Below are 23,760 nucleotides of genomic sequence, written 5' to 3'. Positions count from 1 at the left end.
ACTGACATTTTTCCTTACTCATTCAAATTTCCAATTATACGATAAAATATATCGAAATTTTAATTGATGCTTATGCATATGTAAATACGTATTCGATAATTCGCGTTCACGTCACAAATAAATCATTCCATCAAAATATCGTGGAAACAAACAAATTTAGCACGAAATTTACGTCGAAACGTTTCCGTAATAACGACGAATGATTTATTTGTGATTACAATTGTACTTGTTACGAATTATTCAAATTTTGATAGACACTTTGGCATGTTTCAAGAATATTTCGTTCCATGGTTGAGAAGTTTTCGTAACGAGGTTACTCCGTAGGTCGTGGTTACATTGTAAAAATGTCACGAACAGATGTCGAACTTTAAAAGAGATGAGAATACAATGGGTTGTGTTACGTACGATATATTTCTTTTTTATCTATTTCAAGATCTCGAACAAAAAGATATGAAATAGTCAGTATACTTATTCGCTTGTATATCTTTATTACGTGTGAACAAAAATTTCTTCAAGTTAAATGTCTCTATATAGAAGCATATGAAATATCTATGACAGATACTTACAATTAGACACGTATGCAACTGTATGCAAGTGTATGCAAGTGTATGCAAGTATACGTAATAAGTATACGTCCATTAAACTCGGGATAGAACGTGCAGAATCGGCTAATGGAAAAACGCGGAAGCTTTAACATTACGTAAATGCATTTGACGACTATGAAAGATGTAAGAAGTATATAATACAAGTAACACGATGATGATGGTGGTGGTGGTAACGATCATTCTCCATACGACGTATACAACCGTAGAATATAATCCGCGTGAAAGATTGCAGTAATTTAAGGACTCTCGTTGAAAAGCCATATTGCTAATTGTACAACGAGTGGACCGATGATTTACGATGGAAGATATCAATGGCGATGATTATTAAAGGGAGAAGAGGGGGGGGGGAACTTAGAATGATATAATGGAATGACACATACATAAAAATCATTCTTCTATTGAGTAATAATAATTTTTTTTTGCTTCTTCTTTGAAAGTTAACATCGATCCAGGATAATACGAACTAATAAAACGTATGGAGGAAAATTAGAAGGTAAAGAAGTAAAATAAAAGGTACGTTTGGGTACGTTTGTTACCTGTCTACCTCGCAAGACGCACAACCACCAGCCTTCGAGACCTGCCGTGTTCTGTTCCAACACGGTAAGAACATCACCTTTTCTAAAAGCCAACTCGTCCGGTGCTTCTGCTATGTTGTCGTACAATGCTCGTGCTTTAACGCATTTTTGCTGCAACAGAATGGAAACAATGATAATTAGTTTAGCGTTAGGCTCGTTAGATCTTTCCTACTTAATCGATTGACGAATGGGAATCGTCGATGAATATTTTGTAATACTTTTCTCTTCGTGGAAATAAAAATATGAAGTTTATTGTATTGTATATGTTAACTGGCAAAAGTATGAAACAATTAATCTCCGATTCGTTTACTCGTCATTTTTTTCAGAATAATATTTGTATTTTTAAGGAAAGTGCACACACACACATATGTCATTTATATAATTATTAATTATTTAACTATATAATTATATTATAAGCCTATTTTTCATACTTTACCTAAATATCATTTGTCATTATATAGAATGCCAGGTTTTCGTACATTGTTGGTAATAATTGAAAATAAAAAAAGTACATTTTTGTATAGTTCACGATAACATTGTCATTTATATAATTATTAATTATTTAACTATATATATATATAATTATATTATAAGCCTTTTTTTCATACTTTGCCTAAATATCATTTGTCATTCTATGGAATGCATAATAATTCTCATATTTCATAGATTGCCTAAAAATATCGGTTATTATATAGAATGCCAGGTTTTCGTACATTGTTGGAAATAATTGAAAATAAAAAAAGTAGATTTTTGTATAGTTCAAGATAACCGAGTATTCGCATCAATTGGATACGGCGACTATCCCTTTGCTCAATTTAAATCCATAAAGTTTTAACTTGGTCTCCCTCAAGTTTCTATTTCGAGACGAGTTCCCGTTCGCACCGAACTCGCGTTAGTTGTCAACGATCACTTAAGAATCGCGCCCGAAGTGCTGCTGCGGACGATGCAACTCGGACGATGCAGTTTACGAGGAAACCGTGGAGCAGCAGCAGGAGGAGGAGGAGGAGGAGGAGGTGGCTTCTCGCACGCTTTTAACTCTAAAGTGAGTTCAATTGAAATGCCTCGGCATCGCAGTAACAGAACAAACGGCGGCAAACTAAACGACGACTGATGGGAGACAATGATTTCACTCGTTGCTATTTTCCCTTTTCCTGTGCGCGTTAGAAACACTGATGTCATTTCATTCGTGACTTTGACGAATTCCAAACACGGCGCCCCATCACTTTATTTCTTTATTCACCTAAACTCCCGTTTTCGTTGTTTCCGTTTAATTCGTTTCATTACTTCCCGTCAAACATAATTCATATTGTAACCAACATGACCAACATGACCACCACCATCACAACGCGAATATTTAAACTCGTATTTTTTGTTCAAACAATTGACAAAAATTATTCGATCTATCGAAGATCGATGAAATTTTCTTTCTCTAACCAGGATATAGATTTGCAAGTGACAACTAAACGGAGCCCCCACAGTTTCAATTTACAATATTTCCTTTTACATCCATGCAAACGGGAAATGAAACTACGCGTGTTATGCGGGTCACGCGTTTCGAATTTATCGTACGCGTTCCTCCAATTACGAGTTCCGTATGCGAGCCTTCCCATCCTAGCATCTCGAGAACACTGTGGAATACGATAACACGGAATAGTACGAACACTATGATCATTCGAAGAATTATTTTGAGAAAATAAGAAAAATGAAGACAAAACATTATAATGGTACCTGTCCTATTATAAAATTCGTAAAATGCAGGTATGCAACACTGACGCGACAAATTTGATGTTTCCACTCAAGAAACCACATTCTTTGATTTTTTTTATTACTTTACATCGAGTATAAAAAAAAAGAACCGGGGACACGCAGGGGGAACAAACAAAATCCCGAGAACAAAGTTCATCACGTACGATTTCTTGTTTAATTGAAAAGAACAAAGCCAACGAGATTTTCTTTTCTCAAAACAATGATGTAAATTAGAAAAACGATGATAGACAGGGGACTGGATTCGTTAACGGAGAAAATAACGGAGACTTCACAATAGATACGAAGAATGATTTGATTTTTAGAACCGATGACGTTTAATGGGAACCTTGGGGGAGGTATTCTCTTGTTTTGGATAACAGTGGGACACGTGTAAATTGTTTTTTCTGAGACTATACTTCACCCCTTTTTATCGTTTCTCATTCATACGTCACCTTATGTATGAATACATATGCAGTTATATATGCAGTTATGTATGCAGTTATATATACCCAGTTCTCGTGATTCCGTTTCTGCCGATGTTGCGACTCTTGCATCGAACAGCGACATCAGCTAACGCTGATGCATTGTCGAGCGAAAATGTTTGCACAGGTGCATCGTTCGCATTAGTACAAATACGTGAGAGTATATTTACACGTTTCACCAACGTATCTTTCTCGACAATGAACGCATTATATGAAATTACGTTGGCATCAACTCGTTCAACAGAGATAGAACAAATTCTCTACGAAGTTTAATACAATTATTACAAATAATAATAACAATAATAATTATAAAAGATACAAATATTTGAATGATCATTAAACGTGATTTCAATTAATGATCGAAGAAACAATTCGAGAAGCTTCCAAGCATTGACCCCCCCATGCACCCCGCCCCCCTCCTCCCTCCCATTCTAATCCCAATGGAATTTAATACCCACGTCAATACGCCTACCGAATTCCTCGACGATGAGAAGAAAATATACCGATCTACATTCCTGGTACGCTTAAAACTAACACTTACTTTACTATATCATTGTGCTTACCTTAGATACATAGACGAGATCGATATGTAATATCCTAGAAGCGAAAGGTGTCCTTACCAAAGCGGAAAGATACCACAACTACCTCTCTTCTACCTGTGTGTGTGTGTGTGTGTGTGTTGAACACACGTATCTTAAATCATGGCGTGGGACGTACCTAAACTAATATTTTGACAAGGGACACACAACCGTCTACTTCTATTTTCTATGATATTACTACGCGTATATAGATGTTAGGTATACAAGTTTTCTAACTTTTCAACCTCCTACTTTATGATATTAACTTCATATTTTCTAGTCGCACGAGAATAGCTACTTCGATAATAAACTCCTCCCTCCCTCTTCGCACGAATGAAAAAGAATAATGTTATAATAATAATAATAATAATTTGAAAGGTGGATAAGATGCATCGAAGAAATTTTCGAGCTTTCAATTTTTTCGTATCTCCTGCATCAAATGATTTAGGTATACATTGTTAAATTTGTTTCAAATTATTGAGAATAGCCACTTCGATAATAAACCCCTCCCACCTCGCACGAATGAAGTAGAATAATGTTATAATAATAATAATAATAATTTGAAAGGTGGATAAGATGCATCGAAGAAATTTTCGATTTTTCAACTTTTTCGTATCTCCCGCATCAAATGATTTAGGTATACATTGTTAAATTTGTTTCAAATTATTGAAAATAGCCACTTCGATAATAAACCCCTCCTTCTTCGCACGAATGAAGTAGAATAATGTTATTATAATAATAATAATAATAATTTGAAAGGTGGATAAGAAGCATCGAAGAAATTGTCGATTTTTCAACTTTTTCGTATCTCCTGCATCAAATAATTTAGGTATACATTGTTAAATTTGTTTCAAATTATTGAGAATAGCCACTTCGATAATAAACTCCTCCCTCTCTTCGCACGAATGAAGTACAATAATGTTATAATAATAATAATAATTTGAAAGGTGGATAAAATGCATCGAAGAAATTTTCGATTTTTCAACTTTTTCGTATCTCCTGCATCAAATGATTTAGGTATACATTGTTAAATTTGTTTCAAATTATTGAGAATAGCCACTTCGATAATTAACCCCTCTCTCTTCGCACGAATGAAGTAGAATAATGTTATAATAATAATAATAATAATTTGAAAGGTGGATAAGAAGCATCGAAGAAATTTTCGAGCTTTCAACTTTTCGTATCTCCCGCATCAAATGATTTAGGTATACATTGTTAAATTTGTTTCAAATTATTAAGAATAGCCACTTCGATAATAAACTCCTTCCTCCCACCTCGCACGAATGAAGTAGAATAATGTTATAATAATAATAATAATAATTTGAAAGGTGGATAAAATGCATCGAAGAAATTTTCGATTTTTCAACTTTTCGTATCTCCTGCATCAAATGATTTAGGTATACATTGTTAAATTTGTTTCAAATTATTGAGAATAGCCACTTCGATAATAAACCCCTCCCTCTTCGCACGAATGAAGTACAATAATGTTATAATAATAATAATAATTTGAAAGGTGGATAAAATGCATCGAAGAAATTTTCGAGCTTTCAACTTTTTCGTATCTCCCGCATCAAATGATTTAGGTATACATTGTTAAATTTGTTTCAAATTATTGAGAATAGCCACTTCGATAATAAACCCCTCCCACCTCGCACGAATGAAGTAGAATAATGTTATAATAATAATAATAATAATTTCAAAGGTGCATAAGATGCATCGAAGAAATTGTCGAGCTTTCAACTTTTCGTATCTCCTGCATCAAATGATTTAGGTATACATTGTTAAATTTGTTTCGAATTATTTCAATGTTACGTCGAATGGAGTATGAAAAAAAAATAATGATCCGATCGTATCATCTCGTGTGTGTGTATGTAAATGAAATTATTATTGTAGGATAGTAAAAAAGGGGGAGGAGAAAAAATCAAGATTGTTACGATAAACCACGGATTACGGGGATCGTATCTGTCTACTACCTAAGCAATATTTTGTTATACACGTTGCTCTCTAAACCCACCCCCTGCTAGCTAGCTAGCTAGCTAGCTTTCTTTATTACGTATGCAAACTATTTTGTTCTCTTGTATCTTTCTCTTTCTCGTTCTCTTTGAAAAGCTTCTCTCCACCCCAGACTCACCGCGGGGTGTGTAAACTTCGTGAGTCAGTTTTTCGATGCGTTGCATTTGACGAAGGGTGTCGCGCACGTGCCGGTCTTTTGGCTTCACCTCGAATACAATGATCGTATATTATTAGTTCCAGTCGACAGTAAAACTTGTTCAGGCTTTTAAACTCAATATCGTAAGTTGTTTCTTTTTTCCGCGTTCACGCTTGCTTCGTGTAGAAACAAATCTATGAAGAATATCTATTGTTACATCGCATAGAATTAATTTATAATAATATATATATTATTATAAATTATTAAATATATTATTATTATATTATTAATTATTAAATATATTATTATTATTATTATTAAATATATATTATTAAATATTATATTACAGAACAAAAAGTGACATATTAAAATAATTAATTAAAGTATTAAAGTATTAAGTAATTAAATTAACCATAATCATTTAGTTGTGCCAAACCTAATATTAGTAATTTCAATATTAAATAATCACAAATTCCTATCGCGTATTTTTCGATAAAGAATTATAAAAGTTAAACGATGGAAACAAATAGCTGTAAAAATTTACGTTTGAAATAATTTTCGATTAGAAGAAAGGACGGTTTACCGCGATAGTCAAAGAAACTTGCAGGAGGAGGTAGAAACACGTAATGCCAAAAGTTCAATTCCCGGTGTATTAAAGTTGGAACGATGCCAATCCGACATTGTGTATGGCCAAGAGAAAAGAGAACAAACCCAATGGGTCGTTCTCGAAGCAAAGTGGGCTTAGGAAGATTCGAAAGTCGCATTCTACGGGACACCGCATTCTAACATAAGGGTGGGGAGGGGGGAAGGGGGGGAGACACACGAGTATGCTCATATCGATACAAGTTCGACGAAGCGTATTACACACGAAGGGTTACGGAGGAATCGCTTTGCAACACGCGCCCTTTCGTCGAGCAAAGTACCGTTGCTAAGCACCCTTCACCAACCGCACACACCATCGTCTTCTTATCGTCGTCTCCATTTCCTTTCTCATACTCGTCCTAACCTTCCCGTACCTTTTCTACGATTTAACGCAAACCCTAATTACAAACGCGTTCAACGAGAATTCGTGAAATTCATGGGGGAGAATGTGACACTGATTACAGATCATCCCTTTAATAACGATTCTAATTATAATACTACGCGTTTCTCTAAAATGGGGGAAAATTTTCGTTGAGAATCTAACTTGTTCGCTTGTACGATACGATTATATATTATCGTTCTAATTTTTTTGTTTAAACGTAAAATGTGTGTGTGTGTGAATTATTCATTTATTTTAGAAAATAATGTACTAGCATCCATAAATTGGTTAATCCAATTACGAGCAAGCTTATATATGATAACTACGTACTCTCACGATCATAGCGTGCGATATTATTCGTCCGTAAATGTTAGGGGTTACTCAAGTCGTCGATGCGAGTAACTGGATTTAACTTAATCGCGCGTGAATGAGATGCTCAAGGGCGCGAAGACTCGTTTTCCACTTTGAATTTTTGCAATTTGCACTCGAGTAAACCGGCACCGTTTCCTTTGTTCGTGTTTTACCTTTGCTTATTTCTTAGAAACCAAAGGAAGGTGTGTTGTTACCTTTCGAAAATGACTTTCGAGTGAAATCATTACGCTTGAAAATAAAACATACGAATAAGGAAAATAATATAATTAACAATTTAATGGTTAATGTTATTTCAAGAAATATTTTCTAATCGATCTATCGTAAATATTATACTTCGTTAAAGTTTCGTTCCATCTAATCGAAGTTAACACTTTATCGACCGCAAGCCTATTTATCGGCTTTTCGATTGCCAACTTTTGTCGACCGCTAGCCTATTAATCGGCTTTTCGATTGCCAACTTTTGTTGACCGCTAGCCTATTAATCGGCTTTTCAATTGCCCAATCTTATCGACCGCTAGCCTATTAATCGGCTTTTAACTATCGACGGTCAATGAAGTGTTAAATGAAACGAAGGTTTCTAATTTGCGAAGGTTTTTTAAGGGAAACTAAGGTGATATTAAAAAACCCAATGGGTCGTGGAGCTGGGGCTGGGAGTGGGGGTGGGGGTGGTTGATAGATAAGCTGGGGGAAGACTTTAATAATGTAGACCCTTCTTTAACGAGTCAATATCTTTTTAGAAAGTAAAGGTGGAACGAGATAATGGAACGGGAAATGGGCGCTCGTGCTGTGCGTGCAACATACGCGACGATTATGCGCCAGGAGAGATACAAAGCCCGCCCACGCATCGTCTCGCGATGTCAATGAACGAACTTGTGTGCGTTCAAATACGTGTTGCGTTAAAAAGATCCGCCGTCGCAGCCGCCGGCCGGAACCCAACTTACGTTTATACGTTGCGTGGGCATCATTCACAGAAACTTCGCGTTTATTATCACGTGCTAACATTTCTCTTATAACAGTTCCGAGCCAAATTGCACGAACTCGAATAGGATTGCATTTAGCTCATTTTCGCGGCCACTATAATTGCTATTACTTATAGGTATAATGAATACCTTCCCCCTCCTCCTCTTCCCCCTGTGCCCCAAAAAACAAGGTTTATATATATATAATTATGAAAGTGGTTTAAGTCATATATTTTTTGTTTCGAGATATTTAAAGGATCACATTTGAACATTAAACGAATTCTATAAAATATTGAATTAACAAACCCTATCTAACGGTTCATTTTTAACAATATCGTGAAAGTTATATTGAATTAATTTACTTGAAAATAATGTGGTGTGAAATAACTAATAAAATTATTAATTTTTTTAATTTTTACTTAGCCACTTTCATAATTATGGGCACATATGTGTATGTGTGTGTGCATTTATTTTTCCTCTCTCTCTCTCTCTCTCGTAGAATGATTCTCGTTAAAATGTGATAAGTATATATTAACTTATTATTTATAGATATCGTAACTTTCTCGATATATTTAAAACGTATCTTGACACAGTTCCCTTTAGTATAATATTAAATTATCTGTTTCTGATTCGTTCTTAGTAATATCTCCTTTATAAATTGTGTTTTATCCCAGGCCCCCACTGGAGTGTAAAGTAAGCTTAGTAAAAATATGACATACTCAAGGAGAGCAAGTTCGTACGTAAGCTGAACGATAGTGAGTTCTAAAGAGAGAGTGAGAGAGTGAGAGAGAGTGAGTGAGAGAGAGTGAGAGAGTTTCTCGTGAGAATTTTAATCGCTCCTTCTCGCATCTCGTATGTATGCATAAAGTACGTACGAGAAAAAAAGAGAGAAAGGAAGATAGTGGGAAATCGAGTTGAGTTGAGTTCAGAAAGAGAGAGAGAGAGAGAGAGAGGCACGAGATAAGATCGTCAATTCGAGTTTCCGTCGACAGGAATTGAATTATGCAAATTTCCGTGGTCTCGGTCCATTTCTAACCCATCGAAACTCTCGATAAGAGATGAAAACAACCCTTCTGCTAACATATAATCTCAAGTTCGATTTCCTTTCGTCCCAACTGGAAATTCTCAACGTACGATCGACGTGTCCACGAATCCTCCAGGAATCCTCCGTGAATCCCCCGTGAAAACCACCGTTGAAATTCTATTTAAGTGATTCTACTTCGTTATCGCACCAATTACATCAAAACCGATTCCATTGGATTATACTCTCCGTGTATTTATTCGCATACGTATCTATGCGGTACGATATTACAAGATAATTCGATAAAAATACGTATAATTTTATCTATGTTTAACATTTGATAAATAGCAAACACCTGCTACTACTTCTATTTATTCTTCTTCTTCTTCTTGGAATATAATGGCTAGCGGCATCTAACGAGAAGATCACGAGGATAAGAGAATGCTACAGGAGGAGGAGGTGGAGGAGGAACGAGCAAATCGGTCACGCGATGATTTGATGAATACAATGAAATCAACTGGGCCCAATAAAGAGTAGGAACAAATTGCTTGATTGGTCGATCGCGCTCGGCAAATATCAATCCTCGGCAACAGGGACTCACTTTAAATCGTTCGTTTAAAGATCGCATGTAAATATATAATTTGCACGTGACACACATACATTTACATATATATGTGTCCTATCGTGTTGTGTTTTATTTGTTCGTGCATCATCAGAATTAGTCCTAACCCACTGTCAGCATCTTTACGCTCGGTTATATCGTTTCTTTCTCGGAGATAAAAAACCTACTCGGCATATTTACGCGGAAATCTGAGGATTATATCAACGCTTCGTACTTGGTATTCGTTTAGGTCCCAGTAGATTTACTTTGCTTGCTTGCTTGCTTACTCGAAAATCTCTCAGATTACTACTCAACACCGTTCGTATATTCTTACAAAATATACACCGAGATATATTTATATAACAAAGAAATGATCAACTTGTTCTTGTTGTTGTTATTCTTCTTATTCTTTTTCTCTATTTTATTTCTTTGAAATTAATTTTGCTCATCGATCTTCGCGAAATAAAATCCACTCGAATTTCCGAAGGTGAAATTGTCCGACTATCTCGAACAAAGTTGGTGAAAGTGGACCACGATACACAAACTATACAAGCTTAAAATAGGAACATTAAGTTTCTAAATGCGATTTATAGATTTTTAAACAATGTGCATCTGTGAGATGAATTTCTTTTGAATAAATAAAACCCATAGCTACCCCATATTATATTAGTCATGAAAATCTTGAACAGTCTCGATCCTCATATGCCTCTTGAAATCTTATACATCATCGTTATATTTTTCTGTTCTTTTTTTTTCTTATTAGAAATACGAACTCTTCCCCTTTCCCCCTTGTGGTTCGCGCATTAAGCGAAAGGCAAAGTGTATATTTTTTCTTTTTTTTTCAGCTTGGAATCTCTCCCCGAGGGCTGGCTGGCTTATCGCAAGTCAACGCATGCAGCATGCCGTTGTAAACGTCGCGTCATAAATTAACAGTACCGCCACGTACCAACGTCGGACGTGATTAGAGAGCTTGCATTCACTAATTTGTTTGGCGACCGATGATACCCCCATAAAGATGCATAGGTGTGGCTCGAATGTGCATCCTGTCGGTGTCCAAGGAAAATCCTTTGGGGGCTTGTTGCCATTGCTGCTGCTGCTGCTGCTTGTTTGCTGTCGTTTTTGCTTCTGCTTCTGCTTCTATTTCTCGTTGCTTACATCGAAAAGAAAAGGGGTCGGTGAAAACGTGAAGGCTTTCAGGACGAATGGATAATCAGGGGTCCTTTCGTTTCACTCAGCCCACTTCTCCCCTATCCCCCCTAAACCTCCCAGAGCCAGTGTAATAAAAGGCCGAGGTCTTCTCTCCGTGCTTCAAGTGTCCCTTTTCGTGCTCACTTTTTAAACGAGGGTGCTGACAAACCGAGAGAACCCACTGCTCTCAAACCACCCCTTTCTGACTCTCTCTACCTCTCGCAGTTTATTCCAATGAAATATTTAAGAGTCGCGGTGTCCTACAGAATGCATATCGATAATAAAACTATGTGCACTTTTTTTGTATTTGTTTCTTCAGTTATATTGTAATACCAATTGTCTAAAGTTACTTCGATGTAACACGTAGAAAAATATTATTAATAAATAAATATAATTATAATTATTATTCTTCTTATTCTTCTTCATTCTTTAATTTAGGCAAGTTGCCTGTTTCGTAACGACGTTTTTCTGCCTATTGCACTGTTAAATTGTCGCACCATCGTTTTCGTGAACGCCCCGTACTTCTGCGGCCAATCGGTGATTTATTTATTATTATATTATATTATTATTATAAATAATAAATGAGAATTCTTGCATAAATATCTAATTGATTTTTTAATTAAATGCGTGCTTCAAGTGCAACAAAAATTTTGTAAATAAATGTGTAACCAACAAATTAAAACAATAAGACCAAATTGAAAATCGATCGATCGAGTGAGATCCACACTTGCTTGCACAGCTTTTTCGAAGATGTTCTACGAAAATAAAGGGGATATAGTTTGCTTATTCATACTAATCTCTCTCTCTCTCTCTCTCTTTCTCAAGCTGCCCGCCTTGAAATTGCCGATCATTAAGAGCATCCGGTCGCTGAAACCGTCGACTTCAGTTTACGAGACCAGTTTCTATGCTCGAATCAATTTGCAAGGGGCTGCTGCTGCATCGTGCAACATCGTCGTAGTTTTAATCCGTAATAATCGTCCTCCTATTCGTCGTTCTACTTCATTGCCCATTTTTTTTTTTTTTTTTGGTTCAAAATTTCGCACTCGTGAGAATTGAAATTAACGTTAAACTAACACACGTGTTGATCTTATCGATCACGTCGTTTCGTAATAAACAATAAAATTAAATTCAATTCAATGAAATTTACTTATTATTCGAATTTAATTGAATCAATATGACGAAATTAAAAATATCTGTGTGAGAAGATCTGTTTGTGATGTTCATTCCTGAAATTGAAATAACAATCTCTCTCTCTCTCTTTCTTTTTAACAAGAAATAATTATATTGTTTTGACAATGATCAAAGGTTTTCCTTGAGACGTAATTTTACCGTCTGAAAATAGTAGCACGTGTTGTCTACGCAAGTATCTGTTAAGTTATTCAACGAAATACTTGCTCACTGCGAAGAATATTGATGAGAGAGAAAGAGAGAGAGAGAGAGAAATTACATAGTGTGTTGGGGCACATAGTTTAACGAATATATATATGTATTCACCCTGAATGAAAAGAAATTCAACAAAAGTTAGAAGTTTTTGCTCGGTGTCACGTGCAAACCAAATGTTACGTCCCATGAGTGACGTATTCTCAACCACCAACAACCAACCAACCAACACCCTTCTCTCATTTATTTCTTTGGAACTTGATTATACTTGTCTGCTGATGCTCTCAATTATAACAATTATTTGACGATCTTTCCTCGCTCGATACAAAAATAAATTCTTATCCTATTTGTGTATAGAAAGAAAAAAAGAAAAAAGAAAAAAAAAAGCGACACGGAGAGAAAAACCGGTCCTACCGGGTCGCAACACGTTTATAATTTTCTTTCCTTGAAAGCCGGCAATTCACTGAAAACTCTTTAAGGGAATAACCTTTAAGATTTCTCAGGACCCACTTGTGTGGACCACCTACGATCCGATCTCACATTACATTGTTCATTGTCGTGGGATAGAGGACCTGGCTATTTTCTTCTATGGTTGTGCGACCTTTACTGAATTCTGCGTGACATAAAAAGAATCATTCTCTGAGAGAGAAAAAGAAAAAGAAAGAAAGAAAGAATGAAAGTTAAAAAACAGTAACAGGCAAACGAGGCCAAGGACGAGACTCATTTGAATTTCACTGAATATTTCTCCAACAAATTATATTTTTCTTTACTTCTAAATCTAATTCTACTTGAAATACTTTAAAAAATGTGATCAAAATGCGATTGCATTTTGACGAGCTTCCCCCCACCTCCCACACCCCCATACTCCCACTCCCATTAGTCATTTTAAATGGTGCATTCGAAAATGAGAGCCAATGCATATTTCATACGTTAACGTTTGCTTTTATTAATTCTGTTTCTCTCGCAAACAGGGTCGGTTGGTTGGTCGGTTGGGTAGGCCTGGTTTGTTGGGTCGGCCTGGTTGGTTGGGCCCTCGTATTAACGGGACTAAACATTCGTCTGGATAAACATTATACGATTCATTAAAATGCATATGAATCCTGCACAAATATGGCATAATTGCACGGGTATACCGGACCCCCGCCCCCCCCTCCTCTTCCCCACACCTTCCTATTCGCAATACATGCTAATAATATTTGACTTGAGATTTAAATATATAGAATATAATCATTTGGAAAATTGAAATTATATTTCAATAATAATACGATTATACTGTATATATATATATATAATCATATAAATATACCCATAATTATATAAGTCATGTATAATCTCTTGTTTGAAGATATTAACATAAATAAATTCTATATAATGTTGAATTAATTTAATTGAAAATAATAATATAACTGATGAACACTCATTTTTTGATTGAATTTTAACTTACAATTAGATCACTTTTATAATTATGAACACATATATAATAATTATTTACAATTATTTTTGTATAACAGTATATACTTATAATTCTAATAATAAATTCGTATATAATTAATAAATAAATATAATAAAAAATTCGTATATGATAATTAATAAATAAAATTAAATAAATTAAAATAAATTAATAAATAAAATAAATTCGTATATAATTAATAAATAAATATAATAAAAAAATTCGTATGATAATTAATTGTATTAATAAAAAAGAATGAAATAGAAATGTGTGATTCAATCGAACGATGATTTTGAACGTTTATCTCGTTGGTAATTTTCTAAGAAAGTTTTTCACGTTGCATCGTATTATCGTGTGTGCTATATCTAACGAAAAAAAAACGATACGTGAAATCGTATAAGAAATGTACGCGTCGAGTATGAGAAGAAGAAGGTATGTGGAAGAATGATAAGAAGAAAAAAAAATAAAAAAAACCCCCGATGACGAGATTTCATATCGACGCTTAATGGCGTAGCAATAACCCTACATATCGTAACGAGTAACCTAAGAACCCTTATCACGATTCTTACGAATGCAATCGCTAACCACTACTAATGTGACAGCTGACAGACAGAAGTAGAACCGATTTTTCTTGCCAATGTACCATTTGAACGAACGTTTATACTCGTACTCGTGTTGAGATAATAAAACATCGATAGAAAATACACAAAATCATATTTTTGTTTACACGATTAAAAAAAGAATGATATCTTATTTATATTACAAATGATAAATGATAAATGATAAAAGAAAAATCGGGGGAAGGAGTGGGGGGTCCACTGTTTAAAATGAAATTTGTTTGACGATTTAAAAACGGACTGCTAAAAATTTATATTACAAATGATAAATGATAAAAAAATCGTGGGAGGGTGGGGGGGGGGGGTCCACAGTTTAAAATGAAATTCGTTTGACGATTTAGAAATGGACTGTTAAAAATTTATATTACAAATAATAAATGATAAAAAAATCGTGGGAGGGTGGGGGGGGGGTCCACAGTTTAAAATGAAATTCATTTGGAGATTTAAAAACGGACTGTTAAAAATTTATATTACAAATAATAAATGATAAAGAAAAATCGGGGGATGGGGGGGTCCACTGTTTAAAATGAAATTCGTTTGACAATTTAAAAACGGACTGTTAAAAAATTATATTACAAATAATAAATAATAAAAGAAAAATCGAAGCAGGGGGGGTCCACTGTTTAAAATAAAATTCATTTGACGATTTAAAAACGGACTGTTAAAAATTGACCGGATATATAACCACCACAGGTAACTTTTATGTAGATCCATTTAATTTACATATTATGTTAATCTCTATACTATATTAGATGTGTGTTGATTTCCATAAAATGTAAATCTATTACACGTTTATGGTGAAAATATTCCTTACATTGCCTATACAATCTACGAGATGCGAACACGGGTTGTTGTTTACGCACAGAGTCAAGAAAACAGAAGAATTGTAAAACTAGTTTTCTTCTCGGTGTTTCATCTCCAATCCAAAGTGGGAGAGGAAGGTTTCTCGTCACTCGACGATGAAGAAGAGAACGATCGTTGGCTGCTGCTGTTTCTGCTCCTTATGTTTTTAAAGAGGAAAACTGAAGTATCACTTGGGTGAATCCGCGTGCTCGTACAAAAAAAGAGACGAAGTCTATACCTACTCGAAAGATACTAAATTATCATAAACTCGACTTCCTTAAAAAATACTCTCTCTCTTACTCTCTCTTTTTCTCTTTCTTTTGTTGAATTTTTTGTTTATATATTATTTATCTTATAAAAGAAAAAGAAATGAGAAGTTTAAGTGAGTCAAAAAATTGTTACGAAAAATGCACTTTTTTACAAAACCTGCACGCACATTTCAAACAGACGAGTTTAGGTTGAATTTTTCGTCTACAAATTATGTATCTTATAAAAGAAAAAGAAATGAGAAGTTTTAGTAAGTCAAAAAATTTGTTACGAAAAATGCTCTTTTTTACAAAACCTGCACGCACATTTCAAACAGACAAGTTTAGGTTGAATTTTCGTCTACAAATTATTTATCTTATAAAAGAAAAAGAAATGAGAAGAATTTAAGTAAGTCAAAAATTTGTTACGAAAAATGCTCTTTTTTACAAAACCTGCACACTTATTTCAAACAGACAAGTTTAGGTTGAATTTTTCGTCTACAAATTATTAATCTTATAAAAGAAAAAGAAATGAGAAGAATTTAAGTAAGTCAAAAAATTTGTTACGAAAAATGCTCTTTTTTACAAAACCTGCACACACATTTCAAACAGACAAGTTTAGGTTGAATTTTTCGTCTACAAATTATTTATCTTATAAAAGAAAAAGAAATGAGAAGTTTAAGTAAGTCAAAAAATTGTTACGAAAAATGTTCTTTTTTACAAAACCTGCACGCACATTTCAAACAGACAAGTTTAGGTTGAATTTTTCGTCTACAAATTATTTATCTTATAAAAGAAAAAGAAATGAGAAGAATTTAAGTAAGTCAAAAAATTTGTTACGAAAAATGTTCTTTTTTACAGAACCTGCACGCACATTTCAAACAGACGAGTTTAGGTTGAATTTTTCGTCTACAAATTATTTATCTTATAAAAGAAAAAGAAATGAGAAGTCTAAGTAAGTCAAAAAATTGTTACGAAAAATGTTCTTTTTTACAGAACCTGCACACTCATTTCAAACAGACAAGTTTAGGTTGAATTTGTTACGAAAAATGTTCTTTTTTACAGAACCTGCACACACATTTCAAACAGACAAGTTTAGGTTGAATTTTTCGTCTACAAATTATTAATCTTATAAAAGAAAAATAAATGAGAAGAATTTAAGTGAGTCAAAAAATTTGTTACGAAAAATGTTCTTTTTTACAAAACCTGCACACACATTTCAAACAGACAAGTTTAGGTTGAATTTCCTTAAGTTGAACCGAAGCAAGTTTCTAATTTCAAAGGACTCGCTGCCGACGTTCTACAAGAAAATCGTCCCGCATCTTTTTCATTACGTTTAGAGTTGAACTATGTTACAATCGTCGTGTGTAAACACATAAGAAATAAACCGGGATGGCTTTGGGTTCATTCATAAACTTGCCGACACTACGAAAAATTCTCGAGAGGATAATTAGTCGTGGGAACGGGTGGTGGTGTTGGGATGGATGGTTGTATGCTTCTCAACCGTTTCAAAAGTTTCATTTGTTAAATGTAAATATAGTAACGCGCGTTTGAACCTAGAAGAATGTTCAATTAGGATTGATGTAAATAGAACGAGGAAAGTTTTAGGTTTTATTTTCGCGTGTGTTTCAAGTTTTACGTTTCGTAGGTGAGAACATACTTGTTGGTTTGGGGATAATCGATAAACGGTGTTTTGCTCGAAGGGATGTAACTTTGTTCCCTTCTTCTTCTTCTACTTTAATTTCATGTCTGATCACGCCTAAAAAATCTCGAGGTGTATGAGACGAAAATTTCTCATTCGCGAAACAAGTGTTGCCTAACGACGACGACGACGATCATTTCAAAGCTTGAAAAGAAGAAGAAATGGATGCTAAGCTCGAGTAGGAGAAAACAGAAGAAGAAAAAAAGTACAAAATAGAAAAAAAAAAAATGAAAGAGAACACTCGGACTAATCCGTCGAGCAAGAAAATCGATACTCGTCCATCGTCGTCATTTCGTGTTCCCAGTTTTTTTTTTTTTTTCCAGCATCGGTCGAGAAAGTTTTTGCCAGACCAGACCCAACCCCTGAGTCAACAAAAATCCTCGGGGTTTGACGATACCAAAAAGGGGGTTAAATCCCGACCCGTCTTTTCCATTTTCCACCCTGACTTTATTTCACGTACATAAATATTACCACCACAACACCATATCGGTATTAGTTTCTATAGATGATTCATACGAGAAATGACACGCGTGTATGTGTTCATGTGTGTGTGTGTGTGTGTGTGTATGAATACGAAGAAAATTGATTGAACGAACGAAGTTTATCGTTTTTATCTCTCTTCGCATTTTTCCTCTTTGTTCTTTTTTTTTCTTATTTTTTGTCTTATTAGATAATAATTTTATCGTTATATTATACTACGAATTCCACGTATGAACGTATCAATACTTCTCGTTACTTATTTAATCAATTAAAAGTGTATTACACATATAACTGACCCAGATATATTTCCAGCTCACGATGCGTCAATGTATCTATTGAATTTAAACTCGTATTAACGGCAAACTCTGATATTACACGAAGAGAAGAGTTTCTGTTCTAACATCCCACGACTTTAACCACATGACAGCCATGGGTCGCAGGTCAAATACCAAAATATTCGTTAGACGGAGCCTTTACGGACAAGAAACTATAAAATAATCTTATGGTGTTTCTTTCTCTTTTTCTTTCTCTCATCAAAAAAAAAATGATCATGAAAAATCGGTGAAAAGTGTAATAAGGAAAAAAAAATGCAATTGAGAGGATTAATTTAGATCTAAAATAAAATAATATTCTACGTTGGCGTAATCGAAATTTCCATACTCTGATCCGATATTAAATTTTCCTCAAAAATTCCATTTGACTTCTCCCCCCTCCCCCTCAAATATTTTACCTCATCGAAGAAAATCGCGCATCCCTGAAACGTTGAGGGGTTGAAACCCCTGCAAGTTTTCGAGCGAAAGTACAAAATCCAAGGAACTCACGTGTAAACGGTTCGTTTATTTAGTTACTTGTCCTATCAAATCGTGGCATCTGCCTTGTCGTGGCATAAGGGTCGTGTTGCATCTTTTCGATGGCTTCTGAGAAGGGTTGATAGATTTACAAGAAAAGTGGAAGGAAGAAAATCGAACGAGGAAGGAAATCTTCGAGAAATGATTTGAAATCTTTCAGAACGTATTTTCGTTTGCTTCCGTTTATTAATAATTCTCTTTTAAACGATCAAAGAGAAGTAAAACAAAAGGTTCGAAACTTACGACTTTCTACAAATAAGAGGCCCCACCCGTTGACCCCATAAAAAAAAAAGAGAAAGAAAAAAAAAGACCATTTACACGGAACGTTTTGTGTGCGAGCATGATTTATACTTAAGATAAATGTTCGTAATTAAGGCTTGTAACAGTGAACATGTTATTGCTTGCACAGCCCTATTCAAATGTCAGTCGTTTAGAAATACATGAAACATTTCAAGCTATTATCGTTCGTATTAAATCATAGATATAAGAGAATAACAAAATAATATTTTATTATTCGATCGTATAGAAAATTAAAAATCGATTAATGTTGTATAACATTTATCTCATTTTGATCTAACAATTAAAATAATAATCATCAATAATAGATCAATAAGAAAAATATATTTGTTATTTGATTCTATCGATATTATATTTAAAAAAAATAAAAGAAAGAAAAAAGGAAGGAAAATTCTTGTATATTATTTTCTTTGAAGTATATACGAGGAGAATGAGTGAGTTTACTTGAAGGTAGTAGTTGTTCAGTGGCTCCTCGTCGATCTGGAAAAGTCCAGGTCTAACTGCACTTTGCGAGACGAGGACTTCAAACGACGTGTTTCGCGCACAGAGTGTTTTCTACAGAGTTCTCTCTCTCTCTCTTTCTCTTTCTTTCTTTTACCATCATCTCTCCTTCCGTCATTCTTTCTCCTCGGTATGCTTCCCTTTCTGGTTGTGCTTTGAAAACATCGAGGATCGTCGAGAAAACCAGTTTACCGCGTACCTATATAGAGTAGGGTCATAGAGCTTCGACGATGACGTTTCCTTTTCCTCGGATTCGAGCTTTCCACGAATATATACAAACCCATATATATATATATATGTTTATGTGTTGTAATCTATGTATTAATTTAATAGTTACTTATATGAACATTAATATATTTATATAATAATTTATTTCTATATAACTATGTATGCAACATATATAAATATATAGTATATAATTAATAGAATAATTTATAATAAATAATAACCTAATATTTTAAAGTATACATTATCCAAATTGAGATTAATATGTATTAATTAAATATTAAATATATAATTAAATAGTTACTTATTATTATTATATATATTATTACTTATATATTAATAGTAATTTATTTCTATATAACTATATATGCAACACATATAAATATATATAATTAATAGAATAATTTATAATAAGTAATATCCTAACAATTTTTAGAGTATACATTATCCAACTTGAGATTAATATGCATTAATTAAATATTAAATATATAATTAAATAGTTACTTATTATTATTATATATATTATTACTTATTATTATTATATTATATATTATTACTTATATATTAATAGTAATTTATTTCTATATAACTATATATGCAACACATATAAATATATATATATAATTAATAGAATAATTTATAATAAGTAATATCCTAATAATTTTTAAAGTATACATTATCCAAATTGAGATTAATATGTATTAATTAAATTATTCATTCAAATTATATAAATCTTTGACTGTATTATAATATATGTATTAATTAAATAGTTACTTATATGAACATTAATATATTTATATAATAATTTATTTCTATATAACTATATATGCAACACATATAAATATATATATATGTATATAATTAATAGAATAATTTATAATAAATAATAACCTAATAATTTAAAGTATACATTATCCAACTTGAGATTAATATGTATTAATAAAATATTAAATATATAATTAAATAGTTACTTATATGAACATTATATATTTATATAATTAATAGAATATTTATAATAAATATAACCTAATAATTTTAAAGTATACATTATCCAAATTAATTAATATGTATTAATTAAATAGTTACTTATATGAACATCAATATATTTATATAATAATTTATTTCTATATAACTATATACACAACACATATAAATATATAGTATATATATATATTCACAACTCAAAGAGAAAAAAATAAATAAGAAATAGAAATAAGAGAACGAATTCAATACCATCTACAAAAGTAATGATTCAATTAATACTTCATGAATGACACGTGTGTAGATATAAATATATATATATAGATATAATGATTCTTTTATATAGCAACTTTAATCCTCATAAAATTCACGCCTGATTAAAAAGAAACACTCGCAAAAAACTCTTCGCATTTCATATACATCGTCGAGCATCAATCGTGTATCGCTATAAAATAGCTTCGAGTATCGATCTGAGCATGGATAAACCTGTATATCATCGAATTATCTAATCTTATCGAACTTTTACGTATCACACGACCGATTAAGTACGAAAGAGTTGGATGAATGTTATACTCCGTAAATGAGTTTTCGTTTTGTATCGTACAATTCCAATCGTTTCTTCTCTTTTCAATGTTTTTTTATCTTTATCAAACGTATAAACTAAATTCCCCTTTTTATATTCTAGAGATAAATAATCTTTATTCGAATTCTTCTAACTCGTATGAATTTAGACGACGTCTTTAAAACAACAAGAAGAAGAAGAAGAAGAGGAAGAAGAAGAAAATAAAGAAAAATACAGTAATTCTTTTTATTTTTCTTCTTCTTCCTCTTCTTTTTCTTGTTCTTCTTCTCTTGCGTTATTCTTACCATACAAAACCCGACGAAAGGATACTTTTTTCTTTCTTTTCTTTCTTTCTTTATCCGAAGTATAATTTCGGCGAAGTAGTTTCGGCAAAGTAGTCCAAAAAAGGGAAAGAAGAATTACGGATTTTGGCCGGTTGCCTGACCCGCTTGGATGAATCGTCCAATGGCCAAGAAACATAAAAGGATGAGAAATTGAAATGTCTCCTTCCGTTCCATGATGTTACCCTCGAGAAATTCGAATAAATTTTTCCTTTCTTTCCTATATTATCTTTTATTAACATACCAACCAACCAACAATACTGTAAATCCGTTCATGCGTTATAATTAAAATAACAAAATCAACAAATTAATATATGAGCCGTTTATTCTAACTCCATTTAACCTTAAATTGAGATATTTAAAAGTTTGCGTTTCAATGCAATTCAAAATATACGTAAAGAATAACAATGAGTTATGTTGCTTAAATGTATCCAAAGGTGTTCAATTTACAGTTCCTATTAAAATAATGGCAATTATTAAATGAATAATATGCGTTTTCTTACCGAGAATGGAGTTAGGCCACTTTCTAAATTAACAACCAGATTCGTTATCAAATTATTAATAATAATTAATAATATTAATTATTAATGTAATTATAATATAGTAATAATATAATTATAAATATAATAATATAATAATAATATAATTAATACAATAATTATAAATTAATTATTATAATTATTATTATTAATTTTATTATTATAAATATAATTATCATTATTTGTGTTTCCGAGATATTATACGACGAAAAATCTGATAAACATTTTTCAACTTGTTGATGAAATTTCATCGAATCCGATATCTAATTAATTTAATCGATTTTATCTCGTACGTTGAAATAATTTCATTTAAAAAAAAAATAATCGAAAGGGGCAGAGAGAGATTTTTCGTCTGTTCTTTGGAAACGAAACACAAAGAGAGAGAAAGAGATAGAAATGCAAGATAAATTGTATTCCAGGAAGATAGAAAAGTTCTATCAACTCTTATGCAACGCATGCCGAGGTCAATAAACTTTCCAAAATATAAACCATAACCTGACGTTGTTCCAGAACGAGCTTATTGGTGCATCGCTTTAAATCTGACTTTAAATTTTCTTTCTAACAAATTATACCAATCCAAATTTATTCGAAAATCCGTTAGACCACCAGCAATGTTTACCCCGCAGTCAAGCTTTGAATAAACGTTAAAAAGAATTCCTCTCTATTTATCTTTTTAAGAATAATAGAAAGAAGTAAATCAAAAGGAAGGCAGGATCATAAATTAACCCCCCACCCTCGACCCCCCTCGTAGGTAAAACGTGAAATTTCTTTCTATTTTTCTTTCTCTCTCTCTCTTTTTTTGTTTCAACGTTCTAAACATCAGATAAAACAAAATATAATGAGATCTTAATTAATCTTCTCCAACGAACACTTTATTTCCTTCAAATATTTCAATTTAATCGATAAAATATATTTGTTGATTGCATATTTATTATAAAAATAAATTAAATGAATTTTTTTTTCTTTCTTGTTTTTTGTTTAATTATTTGACTCATCGTTAGTCAAGTGTAATAAGTATTCACGTATATAATATGTGAAATCTGATTTAAAGTATTCAATCAGACTAATTTCTAAGCAGTTGGCAATGAGCTGAAGTTAAGATTTCGAAGTAGGACACGTTTGTAACGTAATAAGCTTATGTGGGATGAAATTTAAAGAGGGCACACCGGAAACGCACAACACTCGGATATCTCCGAGACTATAGTTTATAAAACGTGTCAAGTACAACTACTGTGTGTTTTATGCCTTTCTTAAAATTATGGTCGATCATTTCGCGTGACGACGATTTTTTATTTTTTTTTCGTCACGAAAGAATTCCTTTGAAAAGTTTCGAACGAAAAATCGTAAAGAAATTGTTCGATGTTTTATTAAAGGAAAACGGTAGCAAGACGAATGATTGTTTTGCGAAAAACAAAACTAAAAATATAAATAATACAACAAAAAAAGTTACAC

The 23,760-nt window shown here is 32.8% G+C and overlaps 1 protein-coding gene across 1 annotated transcript in view; it reads right to left on the bottom strand.

Annotated features, from left to right (window-relative positions):
* Nucleotides 1-23,760, bottom strand: part of LOC122518815 (breast cancer anti-estrogen resistance protein 1) — a 56,607-nt gene that overhangs the window by 18,294 nt on the left and 14,553 nt on the right. The window contains exon 2 of the mRNA XM_043637918.1: nucleotides 1,142-1,291. Coding sequence (XP_043493853.1) covers nucleotides 1,142-1,291 — 150 coding nt within the window. The remainder of the gene's footprint in view (nucleotides 1-1,141; nucleotides 1,292-23,760) is intronic.

Source organism: Polistes fuscatus, unplaced genomic scaffold (assembly GCF_010416935.1).
Source record: "Polistes fuscatus isolate 324 unplaced genomic scaffold, CU_Pfus_HIC Scaffold26, whole genome shotgun sequence".
NCBI classification, from domain to species: Eukaryota; Metazoa; Arthropoda; class Insecta; order Hymenoptera; family Vespidae; genus Polistes; species Polistes fuscatus.
The sequence above is the reverse complement of the archived record's forward strand: the minus strand, read 5'-3'. Positions and strand labels throughout refer to the sequence as shown.